The sequence below is a fragment of the Chlorocebus sabaeus genome, chromosome 10 (assembly GCF_047675955.1).
Source record: "Chlorocebus sabaeus isolate Y175 chromosome 10, mChlSab1.0.hap1, whole genome shotgun sequence".
Classification (NCBI taxonomy): domain Eukaryota; kingdom Metazoa; phylum Chordata; class Mammalia; order Primates; family Cercopithecidae; genus Chlorocebus; species Chlorocebus sabaeus.
In genome coordinates this window covers 89,672,647-89,687,820 of record NC_132913.1, presented here as the reverse complement: position 1 = coordinate 89,687,820, position 15,174 = coordinate 89,672,647, and the positions used below count along the sequence as shown (strand labels likewise).

Below are 15,174 nucleotides of genomic sequence, written 5' to 3'. Positions count from 1 at the left end.
AAAGGATCTTCCAGCCTCACTCTCCCAAGTAGCTAGGACTACAGTGTGCACCACCACGCCCGGTTAATTTTTGTTTTTGGTAGAGTTCCCTATGTTGCCCAGGCTGGTCCTGAACTCCTGGGCTCAACTGATTCGCCTGCCTTGGCCTCCCAAAATGCTGGGATTACAGGAGTGAGCCATCACGCCCGGCCTCAGGGTAGTATTTTATGCAGAAAGAAACATATAGTTGATTCATTGTTGTCTCAGTGGTAGTGACGAATATTGAGTCAGATCACTTAGATTCAGTTCCACAAGAATACATCATTGACAACAACGAATCAGATTAACCCAACAAAGCATATAACCCTTTAAGAAGGAAAACTAGTCTTCTATTTGCCTAAAACGCAGTATCTTCTTTTTTTTTTTTTTTTTTTTTTTTTTTGAGACAGGGTCTCACTCTGCTGCCCAGACTGGAGTGCAGTGGCGCAATTTTGGCTCACTGCAACTTCCACCTCCCAGGCTCAAGGGATTTTCCTGCCTCAGCTTCCTCCGAGTAGCTGGGATTACAGGCATGCGCCACCACGCCTGGCTAATTTTGTATTTTTAGGAGAGATGGGGTTTCACCATGTTGGCCAGGCTGGTCTCGAGCTCCTGACCTCAAATGATCCACCCACCTTGGCCTCCCAAAGTACTAGGATTACAGATGTGAGCCGCCACGCCCAGCAACAGTGTCATCTTAAGCAAGGTTTTCTTACCTCGTAAAGGAACATGCTAGTGTGGTTCCTTAAATACACATAAAAATACGAAGATTTAGGCCAGATGCGGTGGCTCATGCCTGTAATCCCAGCACTTTGGGAGACCAAGGCTGGCGGATCACCTGAGGTCAGGAGTTTGAGACCTGCCTGACCAACATGGCAAAACTCTGTCTCTACTAAAAACACAAAAATTAGCTGGGCGTGGTGGTGAGCACCTGTAATCCCAACTACCTGGGGGGCTGAGGCAGAAGAATAGCTTGAACCCAGGAGGCAGAGGTTGCAGCGAGCAGAGATTGCGCCACTGCACTCCAGCCTGGGAGACAGAGCAAGACTGTCTCAAAAAACAAACAAACAAACAAAAAACGAAGATTTAAGATCTACACCAAGAATGAATCTTCCATGAAATTGTGATGAAGGAAAAAGAAGTTCATGCCAGTTTTGCTGTTGCACCTCAAAAAGCAGGTTACAACCCCTGTGTGTGGTGTTTAGTTAAGATAAAAAAGGTATTACATTTGTGTATAGAAGACATGAAGACAAATGTGTTCCTGACAGCAATCACATTTGGTACTATCCGAGGTTTAAAGTAACCACTGGGTCTTCTGGAACATAATCCCTGTAAGGGAGGGACTACTGCCTCTAAATTAATTGAGATGGCCTATACTCCAAATAAAATATTTGCAATAATTAGGTTCATACCAAAATTATTCCTGAAACAGATTTCAAAACAGAAAACTACGAATGTAACATTATATAAATCAGGAAAAAATGTAAAAAATAAAACAAGCTCTAAATGTTAACTGCTAAATTACTGATTTCAAGATTACTTACATTTTGTTTGCTTTCTCTGGAGTTTCAAATTCTTTCCATAAACTATCAACCTCTTGAAGTTTCTTCTCATTTAGAACCTATAATAAAATGTTTAGTTTTCTTTAAATGGTACAGGTTAGGCATACACAGCTGCATTCTTCAAGTATAATTTTACATGTAAAATGAGGGTGGTAGAAGCTATTTCTTTCACTAAGATAATGAACTAGTTTTCTTACCATGTACATATTTTTGGTCAAATTACTAGTTCGAATTGCCCATTTAACAGCTGAATGGAATTCAGATCTAGTCCAGTCAGATGTAGTACAGTGGCTATTCACAGTCTAGGATCTACCTGGCCTCAAGCTGGAGCTACAGGTCTTGGGGGGCAGGGTAGGGAACCTACCTTTCTTTTTATTTTTTTGAGATGGAATCTCACTCTGTAGCCCCGACTGGAGTGCAGTGGAGCAATCCTGGCTCACTGCAACCTTCACCTCCTGGGTTCATGAGATTTTAGGGCCTCACCCTCCTGAGTAGCTGGGATTATAGCCGTGCACCACTGCACCTGGTTGAGAACCTTTCTTTTAAAAGAGCCATTAATCCCTTTACAATAAAGTACTGTAATAATTTAAAACTTTTATTTGTGCCAGGTGCGGTGGCTCACACCTGTAACCCCAGCACTTTGGGAGGCGGAGGCAGGCAGATCACCTGAGGTCAGGAGTCCGAGACCAGCCTGATCAACATGGAGAAACCCCGTCTCTACAAAAAGAGAAAATATAAAATTAGCTGGGCGTGCTGGCACATGCCTGTAATCCCAGCTACTCGGGAGGCTGAGGGAGGGGAACTGCTTGAACCCAGAGGCGGAGGTTGCAGTGAGCCGAGATTGTGTGACTGCACTCCAGCCTGGACAACAAGAGCAAAAAACTCCAACTCAAACAAACAAAAAAAACCTTTTATTGTCTACTTTCAATAGATATTCATAATTTACTGCTATGATCATCCTAAATGAAAGTATTATGGATTTCTCTAAAACTATCACCAATTGTGAGACACATCTAGATGTGTGAAATTTTTTTAAATGTAGGGTAATCAACAAAATACTCATCAACATTCAGGTATATATTCTCCAAGACTTTGAATGTCTGTGCAACGCATGTTCATGCATACTTTTAGGAATCACATTAAACGTTGTTTTTTTTTTGAGATGGGATCTAGCTCTGTCACCCAGACTGGAGTGTAGTGGTGCAATCTTGGGTCACTGCAACCCCGCCTCCTGGGATCAAGCGATTCTCCTGCCTCAGCCTCCCGAATAGCTGGGGTTACAGGCGTGCACCACAACACCCAACTAGTTTTTGTATTTTTAGTAGAGACTATGTTTCACCAAGTTGGCCAGGCTGGTCTTGAGTTACCAACATCAGACGATCCACCTACCTCGGCTTCCCAAAGAGCTGGGATTACAGGCATGAGCCACCACACCCAGCCCCCTCATATTGTTCTGAAGCAAGACCCAGACATTTAATTTTACCTGTTAATATTTCAGTTTGTATCTATAAAATATAAAGACTTGTTTTAAAGCTACTATTATTGTAATAACAATGCTAAAGATTGCGATGGTAATAGTTGCATACTATTTCTACTTAGAAATGGAAATTATTCTATCTTAACTTAAAATGATAAAACTTAAAATGGATTTTTGTATACAAATATTTATCATTACCCTGGCTGAAATGATTAAAAATTTGAGACAAAAAAATTTTGAGACAAATGTAAAACAGAAAATGTAGCAATATCTCTGAGTTTCTTATTTAGATTGTCTTTATTAGCAACGTTTTCTTCAAGATGTTGTTGCACAGTTGGGAACACAGTGGTTTTGTCATAGTAATGGTTTTGGCTGTCATAACATAGTCTTTGAAAACCTTTGTGTGCTCATGAATTGCCCTGATTTTATTACATCTCCTTTGTTATTTTAACTTCAGTTTAAGAATGGTGATGGTATCTTTTATTTTATTTATTTATTTATTGAGACAGAGTCTCCCTCTGTCGCCCATGCTGGAGTGCAGTGGCACGATCTCAGCTCACTGCAAGCTCTGCCTCCCGGGTTCACGTCATTCTCCTGCCTCAGCCTCCCAAGTAGCTGGGACTACAGGCGCCCGCCACCACGCCTGGCTAATTTTTTGTATTTTTAGTAGAGACGGGGTTTCACCGTGTTAGCCAGGATGGTCTCGATCTCCTGACCTCGTGATCCACCCGCCTTGGCCTCCCAAAGTGCTAGGATTACAGGCATGAGCCACCGCACCAGGCCGACAGTATCTTTTAAATATGGCAATTTTGTTACCCAAATGTTATCTTCAAATATACTTGCTTTTCAGCTAGAAAAAATGTGAATTTTACTCATGAGTCATATCCCCTAGTTGATACATATCCTCTTAAAAATAGTGAACTTCAGTTACGGTTAGCTGCATACTCTGAACAATTTCAAAAAAATTTTTTTTTTTTTTTTTTTTTTGAGACGGAGTCTCGCTCTGTCACCCAGGCTGGAGTGCAGTGGCTGGATCTCAGCTCACTGCAAGCTCCGCCCCCCGGGTTCCCGCCATTCTCCCGGGATAGATGTACTATATTATGGACTTGATAAATAATGCTTATTAGCAAGATATAGTTTTATATTTACTAGCTGTGTTGTTTTTCCAGAGACGGGGTCTCACTTTGTTGTCCAGGCTGCAGTGTAGTGGTGTGGTCCTATGTCACTGCAGCCTCAAACTCCTGGCCTCAAGCGATTCTTCTGCCTCGGCCTCCCAAGTAGCTAGGACTAAAGGCGCACACTGCCACACCTAGCTATTTTTAAAATATTTTTGTAGAGACGGGCTTGCTTTATTGCCCAGGCTGATCTCTAACTTCTAGACTCAAGTGATCCTCTTGCCTTGGTTTTTCAAAGTGCTGGGAGTACAGACAGGAACCATGGTGCCTGACCCAGCTGGTTTTTAAATAAAAATATATGCATAATATCTGTGCATACTATATTTCACCAAATTTAATATGCTATTCTTTCTTTTGAGACAGAGTCTTGCTCTGTTGGCTAGGCTGGAGCACAGTGGCATGATCTCGGCTCACTACAACCTCCACTTCCCTGGTTCAAGCAATACTCCTGCCTCAGACTCCCAAGTAGCTGGGATTACAGGCACACGCTGCCATGCCTAGCTAATTTATTTATTTATTTATTTTGTATTTGAGTAGAGACAGGGTTTCACCCTGTTGCCCAGGCTGGTCTCCAACTCCTGAGGTCTGGCAATCTTCCTGCCTCAGCCTCCCAAAGTGCTGGGATTACAGGCATGAGCCACCGCACCCGGCTTATGCTATTCTTTTACACTCCCAATTGACCTGTCATCAATTTTAAGACATCCCAATTTTAGGGATGTTAAATATGGGGGTTGTGCATTTTAGGATTAATCCCATCCTATCCAATACTTTGGCAGCTGACACAGAATATTGGTGAGGCTGTATGGAATTAATAATTTTAATCACTTTTTTTTTTTTTGAGACAGTGTCTCGCCCTGTCACCCAGGCTGGAGTGCAGAGGCGCAGTCTTCTCACCGCAACCTCCACCTCCCTGGTTCAAGCAATTCTCCCGCCTCAGCAGGGACTACAGATGCGTGCCACCATGCCTGGCTAATTTTTCTATTTTTAGAAGAGACGGGGTTTCTCTATGTTGGCCAGGCTGGTCTCAAACTCCTGATCTCATGATCTGCCCATCTCAGCCTTCCAAAGTATTGGGATTACACGTATGAGCCACCATGCACAGCCTTCTAATTTTCACTTTTAATTGATTGCTTGAGACTTTGTGTGGTTTTCGTTTTGTTTCCTTTTTTTTTTTTTGAGATGAGGTCTCACTCTATTGCCCAGGCTAAAGTGCAGAGGCCCAATCACGGCTCACTGCAGCCATGATCTCCCTCCCACCTCAGCCTCCTGCAGTAGCTGGCACCACTGTGCCCAGCTAATTTTTTTCCCGCCATGTTGCCCAGGCTGGTCTGCAACTCCTGGGCTCAAACAATCCTCTTGCCTCACCTCCCAAAGTGTTAGGGTGACAGGCATGAGCCACTGCACCCAACCTCTATATTTGTAAATACGTGATGCTAACTTTTACTTCCCCAGACAATATGAGCAAGTAATGTTTTATGAAACTTGTTTGAATACAGGATAAAACTGATAATTAGTTTAAAATGTGCACGGCTCAAAAAGAAACAAATCCATACACGCAACAAGAGTGAAAAAGCTCTTGGGTTAGCTTCAGAAGCACTACGCTAAGTGAAAAAAGCCAAACACAAAAGACTAAAATACTACTCCATTTACATGAAACTTCTAGAAAAAATTATGCAAAGAAAGCTGATCAGTGGTTGTCTAGAGCAGGACTAACTTGAAAATGGGCATAACTTTTTGCAACAAAGTGTACTATAAAACTGGACTGCAACTAAAACCTACAGGCGAGTTATACAGTATGTAAAGTACTCCTAATAAAGTTAGAAAAAATATATTGCTCAGTGCCTAGGTTTTATAGACATTTGGTATATAAATCAAAAATCTTTCTCCAAACCTTGAGAAAACGAAGTGACACAAAATGCTATGCTACACAGCTACACTGTACAATATAACCATTAAAATTCAAATAAGTTAAAATTCACTTCCTCAGTCCTATCAGTTATATCTCATGTGAAATAGTTATACGTACTAATGGCTACCACATGAGGAGCAGCTGAAGAAAGTCTGGTATGAGCAAGACTAAAATCTTTTTTTTTTTTTTTTTTTTTTTTTTGAGACGGAGTCTCGCTCTGTCGCCCAGGCTGGAGTGCAGTGGCCAGATCTCAGCTCACTGTAAGCTCCGCCTCCCGGGTTCACACCATTCTCCTGCCTCAGCCTCCCAAGTAGCTGGGACTACAGGCGCCTGCCACCTCGCCCGGCTAGTTTTTTGTATTTTTTAGTAGAGACGGGGTTTCACCGTGTTAGTCAGGATGGTCTCGATCTCCTGACCTCATGATCCGCCCGTCTCGGCCTCCCAAAGTGCTGGGATTACAGGCTTGAGCCACCGCGCCCGGCCAACTAAAATCTTATGCTGTGTGCCACATGACACAAGGACACAGGTGTAATTTTTTTTTTTTTTTTTTTGAGATGGAGTCTTGCCTTGTCGCCCAGGCTGCAGTGCAGTGGTGCAACCTCAGCTCACTGCAACCTCTGCCTGCCAGATTCAACTGATTCTCCTGCCTCAGCCTTCTGAGTAGCTGGGATTACAGGTGTGAGCCACTGCACTCGGCCACAGGTTGAATTTTTATAATATCCTAGAATTAATCACAAAAGTTGCTTTACACAATGTCTTTATATTAATATATATACATATATATAACCCTGTTAATGAACAATAAAGTTTTGAAGTGTTTTCCTTTCGAATCGCTCTAAATACGGAAGTGGGCAGAACACTGTACCTCATGCCTGTAATCCCAGCACCTTGAGGCCAGGAATTTGGGACCAGCCTAGGCAACATAGGGAGACTCTGGCTCTTAAAAAAAAAAAAAAAAAAAAAAAAAATTTTTAGGCAGACCATTGATAAGCCAATTCCTTCCTACCATGGGAGACAACCAGTGCACTGTGCACAGTTGCTCCTCTTAACATCCGGTTCAGGACAGCATATTGTATCAATTAACGGTGAAATTCGTCGACAGACACTGACAGACCACATTGGCTAAGAGAATTTGGAGCTATGCAGAACTCTACATGAGATTTTAGATAAGATTCCAAAAAGCTGGAGAAAAGTAAAATTGACATGTTTCGTAGCTCTAAAGGGGACTAAGGAACTTAAAATCCTTAAAACTACTAACACTGCAATTACAGATAACTCCAATTAAGGTAAAAACAAGCAAAACTGCCTTTTCGGTTTTAACGATTTTATTGGTTTTCTTAAAAATAAGTATTTGACGTATCAAATGCAAACTGCGTATTTTCAAATGTCAGAAGTGAAACATGGAGAACTCCGCACCCATCTAGACCTTCTGCATCCACACCACAAATGGTTTTTTTTGGTTCACAGCTAAAATTGTATTGCATTTATTTTTATCTAGCGTTTTTTGCTTTCTACCAACACATATATACGTAGAATATACATAAAACTTTATTTTTCATTGCTATATTCGCAGAGCTAAGAAGAGTGCACGGCACAAAAGGCACTCAATCTCACTCATTCTTACTGACATCTCAACAGCATCTTGCGATACGAATGTCTTACCGTTCAACCATTTCAGTGCTGACGAACTTGTCAAACTCTCCCCATGAAAACAACCAAATCTCAAATTGACATCACCAGCCCAGATCGTTTCCCCTAAGCTTCGAATTTGAAATACTGAACTGCCCGATCTACACAACTGCATTATCAGGTCTAATAAACATTGCAAGCTTTGCACAGCCCAAACCGGAAATCTTTCGTCCTTCCCCCGCAAGAAACTTTCATAACAACTTATTTAAACCAAAACTCCAAATTCAATCTATCGGCCAATCCTTTCTGTTCTACCTTCAAAATTTCTATCGATATTTGTTTATCTCCATACCAGGCAATTTCATCTTGTCTAAATGAATGCAAAAGTATTCTTGCTGCCTTTCTTACCTCCTCGAGTCTAATCTCCACATAGCAGAGTAACCGTATTAAGACAAATTAGCAGGTCATTCCTTTGCTTAAATCCTTTCGATCGGCAGAGCACGGTGGCTCACGCCTGTAATCCCAGCACTTTGGAGGCCGAGGCAGTTGGATCACTTGAGGTCAGGAGTTCAAGACCAGCCTTGCCAACATGGTGAAACCCTGTCTCTACTAAAAGACAAACAAACAAACAAACAAAGCAACTAGCCAGGCATGGTGGTGGATGCCTGTAATCCCAGCTACTCGGGAGGTTAAAGCAGGAGAATGGCCTGAACCTGCGAGACGGAGGTTGTTGTGAGCCAAGATTGCGCCACTGCACTCCAGCATGGGCAGCAAGAGCGAAACTCCATCTCAAAAAACAAAACAAAACAAAACAAAAAAAACCTTTCGATCATTCCTCAAAACATCTAGAAGAAAATCCGAATTCCCTATAACTATACTGTTAAATTCTAACACGCCTCCTGCCCACCTCTTCAACGGAGGAAATAAAATCCTTTAACGCAGAACGGGTCTCCCCAAACGGCGGGGCCACGTGTTACCCGTAACAGGGCTCTCAGATGTAAAGGCCTTCTCCCTCCTCCCAGAGCCCGGGCCATAACAGGCACCCACGCTACCCTGAGTAGTTCTGTGCTTAAGTCTTTCCCTCTCCTCGTCTGTCCAGCACTCGCCTTCCCCCTTTAACGGCTCGCTCTCCCACCTACCTTAAAGATGGCGTAGCCCACAGACGTTTCAAACAGCACCAACATGGTGAGGCCGGGTCAGGGCGCCGCACGGCCCACCACGAGCTGTGGACTCAGTTCAAAAACACCGACTACGCGGCCCCAAAAAGTCCCCTAAGCCGCGGCGGGCAAAGCACAAACGCGCTAGTCGTCCCGCAGAGAATTAGAACACGTTCCCTAAGCCCTCCACGCTGTACTGAGACTAGGACGCAAGAACGCGCTTCTCCTTCTCTAAGGATTCTGGGATAGCGACGTCACTTCCGACAGAAGACTGCCGCAGAGATTGCCGTCACTTCCAGAATGTTCCCGCCACACCGGGCTGGGTCGGGAAGAGAAAGTTTGTATCGTGGGATCTAAGGACTGAACTGAGCCTTTGCGCCTTTTTTTCTTTTTTCTTTTCTTTTTGAGACGGAGTCTCGCTGTGTTGCCCAGGCTGGAGTGCAGTGGTGTGATCTCGGCTCACTGCACCTTCCGCCTCCCGGGTTCAAGCAATTTTCCTGCCTCAGCCTCCGGAGTAGCTGCGACTAGAGTCACGCACCACCATGCCCAGCTAATTTTTGTATTTTTAGTAGAGACAGGGTTTCAGCATGTTGGCCAGAATAGTCTGGATCTCTTGATCTCGTAATACGCCCACCTCGGCCTCCCAAAGTGCTTGAATTACAAGTGTGACCCACCGCGCGCAGCCTTTTTTTTTTTTTTTTTTTTTTTTCTTCTGTTTTGAGACAGCGTTGCTGTAGCCCAAGCTGGAGTGCAGTGCGACCATCACGACTCACTGCAACCTCCAACTCCCAGGCTCAAGCGGTCCTCTCACCTCAACCTCTCGAGCAGCTGGGACTACAGGCCTGTGCCACCACACCCAGCTAATTTTTTGTAGAGACAGGGTTTCGCCATGTTGCCCAGGTTGGTCTCGGACTCCTGACCTCAAGCGGTCCTCCCACCTCGGCCTCCCAAAGTGCTGGGTTGCAGACGTGAGCCACCCCTAGAGATATAAAGGGGAAAAATTTCACATTATTATTTTGTTAACCCTCTATGAATTATATGTTTACTTTGAGAGAAGCGTGGAGCTCTCTCGGTGCCTGTCTGTCTCAGGCATCTAGAATTTGAAATGCCAGCTACTGCCCTTAGACTTTATCTCCTTTCAAGCCCTTCCTTGAGGCGAAGGCCTCAGAATGACACCATTACTGTCACTATATTTGTGAGCATTCCTGGCCATTCTGTCTGGCCAGAAATTAATTATTAGCACAGTTTTCTCTCAGTGTTCTCCCATGTTTGCTGCATTTGTTAAAATGACCCAAGGGTGTGAATTTAGACTTTTTTCTTGTTTCTTTTTTTGAGATGGAGTTTCACTCTTGTTGCCCAGGCTGGAGTGCAATGGCACGATCTCGCTTCACTGCAACCTCCGCCTCCCGGGTTCAAGCGATTCTCCTGCCTCAGCCTCCTGAGTAGTGGGGATTACAGGTATGCACCACCTTGCCTGGCTAATTTTGTATTTTTAGTAGAGATGGGGTTTCTCCAGGTTAGTCAGGCTGGTCTCGAACTCCCGACCTCAGGTGATCCGCCCACCTTGGCCTCCTGAAGTGCTGGGATTATGGGCATGAGCCACCGTGCGCGGCTGAATTTATACTGTCTTCTTGGCATAGTGTTACTTGCTTTTCTGGAGGCTTTTCAGTCTCAGGGACTGGGATTAAATACCCATTATTTCACAAGTCTGTCTTCCAACAGGAGTAAAATTTCCTCACTCACTTCCCAGGCCCTATATGCAGATTGCTCCTAATCATTAAATTGCAACCTGCTTGGAGAATTGCTTGAACCCAGGAGGTAGAGGGTGCAGTGAGCCGAGGTGGCACCACTGCACTCCAGCATAGGTGACACAGCCAGAGTCCGTCTACAAAAACAAAAAGTTGCAACCTGCTCAAGATTGTGGAACATTAAATAGGTAGCAACTCTGCAACCTGAGATCAAGAGGAAAGAAAATCCTGGGTTGAATAACAGAAAGTCACAGGACAGAGGAATCTGGGGTGAATTTTTTTTTTTTTTTTTTTTTGAGACAGAGTCTCACTCTGTCGCTCAGGCTGGAGCATGGTGTCGCGATCTCAGCCCACTGAAGCCTCTGCCTCTTGGGCTCAAGCAATTCTCCTACTTCAGCCTCCCCAGTAGTGGGGATTACAGGCACACGCCACTGTGCCCGGCTAATTTTTGTATTTTTAGTAGAGATGGGGTTTCCCCATGTTGACCAGGCTGGTCTTGAACACTTGACCTCCAGTGATCCGCCTGCCTCAGCCCCCCAAAGTGCTTGCTGGGATTACAGGTGTGAGCTACCACGCCTGGCCTAGGGTGAATTCAAGAGCATAATTGGCCAAGTGCATGGTTCACACCTACTATGATCCTGCCATTGCATTCCAGCCTGGGCTACTAAGCAAGACCCTATCTCAAAAAAAAAAAAGCAGCATGGTTGATTATAGTTATAGCTATAATCCAGTGTGGTCAGGGAGACAAGAGAGGTGAAAATTACCTAATTGGGAGAGGGGTATGTGTGGGTGGACGAGATAGAAACAGCATGTCTGTTTATAGTGTTGCTTCACAGCACAGTATTTTTCTGTCTAGTCTCCTTAGCAGAAGTGACATCTGCTAGAGAATTGAGTATACTTTACATGTATTTGTGTCTGTATAGGATGTTATGTTGTGCTACTGATGAAATAGAATCTCATTAATTCTTAAAAATTTAATGAATGAATGTCTGCAGGAAGTAAAATTCTTTTCTTTACATCTAAAGCCTTAAATCCTTTTCCCAAAAAGAAATGAAACCACTTATTCAATGAAAAATCTCTTTACCATGGTATCTCCTAGAATTTGTCCTTGCACATTACCATTTACATAGTCATCTCCATATGATGCTTTAATCAGGAGTTCAGAGCTGACTCTGATTTTGAGTTTGTAACTTGGCCAAATAAAGTAATTAGAGATTTTTTCTTGCAAGGGAGAAGTAAGAGTCTTAGTACTTTGTTTTTTTTTTTTTTTGAGACGGAGTCTGGCTCTGTCACCCAGGCTGGAGTGCAGTGGCCGGATCTCTGCTCACCGCAAGCTCCGCCTCCCGGGTTTAAGCCATTCTCCTGCCTCAGCCTCCGGAGTAGCTGGGACTACAGGCGCCCGCCACCTCGCCCGGCTAGTTTTTGTACTTTTCAGTAGAGACGGGGTTTCACCGTGTTAGCCAGGATGGTCTTGATCTCCTGACCTCGTGATCCGCCCGTCTCGGCCTCCCAAAGTGCTGGGATTACAGGCTTGAGCCACCGCGCCCGGCCAGTACTTTGTTAAAGTACTGAGTCAAGGGGAGAGAGCACAAAGAAATATAAAAAGGAGAATATAGGAGAGTACAGATGATAGAAGGGCTTACAATTTTTTTTTTTTTTTTTGAGACAGAGTTTCGCTCTTGTTGCGCAGGCTGGAGTGCAATGGCATGATCTCAGCTCACTGCAACCTCTGCCTCCTGGGTTCAAGCAATTCTCCTGTCTTAGCCTCCTGAGTAGCTGGGATTACAGACATGAGCCATCACACCCAGCTAATTTTGTATTTTTAGTAGAGACGGGGTTTCTCCATGTTGGTCAGGCTGGTCTTGAACTCCCAGGCTCAGGTGATCTGCCCCGCTTGGCCTCCTAAAGTGCTGGGATTACAGGTGTGAACAACTGCGCCCAACCAGGGGCTTATAGTTTTACTGATGGTTAACATGGTGAAAGGACAAGGATGAGAAACATGGTTCGTGTGTCCTCTCTGTACACCCCACCTCCACCCCTGTTCCAACTAGAATATAAACTCTATAAAAGTTTGTTGCAAAATCTGCAAGTACTAGGCTAGTATCTGGCACATAGTAGAGATTCCATAAACATGACTAATAAGTAAGTAAATGAATAAATGGAATGAATGAATAGTGGGATAATTTCAAGGTGCTGGTAAAGCCTCCAGGGACTTTTAGAAACCTATTAAGATTAGCAAAAGATATCATTTTGCTCAGACACCTTCCACGTGCCTGGTAACAAGAAGGGGATGTTCTGGATGGTGAAATTTTTGTTTTTTTTTTTTTTTTTTGAGGTGTAGTCTCACTGTTGCCCAGGCTGGAGTGCAGTGGCACGATCTCGGCTCACTGCAAGCTCCACCTCTCGGGTTCATGCCATTCTTCCACCTCAGCCTCCCGCGGAGCTGGGACTGCAGGTGCCCGCCACCACGCCCAGCTAATTTTTTGTATTTTCAGTAGAAACGGGGTTTCACTGTGTTAGGTAGGAGGGTCTCTATCTCCTGACCTCATGATCTGCCTGCCTCAGCCTCCCAAAGTGCTGGGATTACAGGTATGAGCCACCGCACCAGGCCTTGTGAACATCTTTTATATATTCAACAGATATTTGAGTGTCTACTCTGTGCCAGGCATTCTTTTTCTTTTTTTGGGGGGAGGGGGTGGAGTCTCACACTGTCACCCAGGCTGGAGTGCAATGGTGGGACCTCGGCTCACTGCAACCTCTGCTTCCCAGGTTCAGGAATTCTCCTGCCTCAGCCTCTTGAGTAGCTGGAACTATACAGGTGCGCACTACCACGCCCAGCTAATTTTGGTATTTTTAGTAGAGACGGGGTTTTGCCATGTTGGTCAGGCTAGTCTCAAACTCCTGACCTTGTGATTCGCCAACTTTGGCCTCCCAAAGTGTTGGGATTACAGACATGAGCCACCGCACCTGGCCTGTGCCAGGCATTCTTACAGGCACTAAGGACACAGCAGTGAAAGAAATATGTAAAAATCTCTATACTTATTATTACTCTTACTTTCCTTCTCAGAGAAGTTAAGTAATGCAAGATCATATAATCTTCCTCATAGTTTCCTTTAGGACTACCCAGAAGATGGACTTGGAAATTGTTTCTATCATACAATCACTGACCTGCCATGTACAGTGCTATATTTTCTTTCTTTCTTTCTTTCTTTTTTTTTTTGAGACAGAGTCTTGCTGTGTCATGCAATGGTGCGATCTCAGCTCACTGCAACCTCCACCTCCCGGGTTCAAGCGATTCTGCCGCCTCACCCTCTAGAATAGCTGGGATTTCAGGCACTCGCCATTATGCCTGGCTAATTTTTGTATTTTTGTAGAGACAAGATGTCTCCATGTTGGCCAGACTGGTTTTGAACTCCTGACCTCAGGTGATCCGCCCACCTCAGCCTCCCAAAGTGCTGGGAGCTGGGATTACAGGCGGGAGCCACCGCGCAGGGTCTACAGCGCTGTATTTTGTTGCTGTGGTGTCTGCTGATATTGCAGACCTCTACTCTGTTTACTGCTCTCACTTTGTTGAACACAGGTGCTGCCCACATGATTGCCCACCTTCTCTATATCGCTACCTTCATGGGTTGATGTCCCTTTCCAGCCAACAGGGAATCAGCTTTTGTGCCTTCTAATTTGTTCTTTCAGAGTTATTGACCCCTTGTGTCACATGTCTTTCTTTTTGCCAGAGTCCTTTTTTTTCCAGAGACCATGGGTGCTTGGAGAAATCAGGCTACTAGGATAATATGTTGGGAGATGGCCAGAAATAGGCTCAAACCTCTGATCATCTGTTCTAACAGCCATCCTTTTGGTTTGGTCTGGCTCATGCAACTAGATGTGTGATGGTTTTCTCTTACGACGCTATTGTCTTTTTGGGCAGTCCAGCATTTTCTGAGGACTTCTTAACATCAAATCAGTACTAGTAGGAACCTCAATGTTTTTCCCTCACTTTACCCTGTGGGCCCTATGCAAATCAAGGATATCTGTTCCAATTGAGTTTCTATTTCAGTTTAAAAGTTTCCTGAACATGGCCGGGCGCGGTGGCTCACGCCTATAATCCCAGCACTTTGGCAGGCTGAGACGGGTGGATCACCTGAGGTGAGGAGTTCGAGACCAGCCTGACGAACATGGAGAAACTCCCGTCTCTACTAAAAATACAAAAATTGGCCAGGTGCGGTGGCTCACGCCTGTAATCCCAGCACTTTGAGAGGCCAAGGCAGGCAGATCGTGAGGTCAGGAGATCGAGACCATCCTGGCTAACACAATGAAACCCCGTGTCTACTAAAAATACACAAAAAATTAGCCGGGCGTGGTGGTGGGCACCTGTAGTTCCAGCTACTCGGGGGCCTGAGGCAGGAGACTGGTGTGAACCCGGGAGGCGGAGCTTGCAGTGAGCCAAGATCTTGCCACAGCAGTCCAGCCTCGGCCACAGAGCAAGACTCCGTGTCAAAAAATTA

The 15,174-nt window shown here is 44.6% G+C and overlaps 1 protein-coding gene and 1 non-coding gene across 6 annotated transcripts in view; both read right to left on the bottom strand.

The window, feature by feature from the left end:
* NOP58 (NOP58 ribonucleoprotein) overlaps positions 1–9,183 on the bottom strand; it is a 36,059-nt gene extending 26,876 nt beyond the window's left edge. For 2 of the 5 annotated variants that reach the window (XR_012094270.1, XM_073019939.1), the window contains exons 1-2: positions 8,910–9,160; positions 1,563–1,639 (exon numbers count right to left, since the gene is read on the bottom strand). Coding sequence is in view for 2 of the 5 variants with exons in the window: in XM_073019939.1 (XP_072876040.1) it covers positions 1,563–1,639; positions 8,910–8,954 (122 nt within the window). In the remaining 3 variants the exon portion in view is untranslated. Of the gene's footprint in view, positions 1–1,562; positions 1,640–8,178; positions 8,377–8,909 lie in introns of those variants that run through there. The other 3 variants (XM_007965884.3, XM_038001740.2, XM_038001739.2) reach the window with 3 other exon arrangements.
* Positions 231–317, bottom strand: LOC119625527 (small nucleolar RNA SNORD70). The gene has a single exon (XR_005241720.1). It is a non-coding gene; the product is annotated as a small nucleolar RNA SNORD70 (small nucleolar RNA).
* Positions 9,184–15,174: the final 5,991 nt, after the last annotated feature.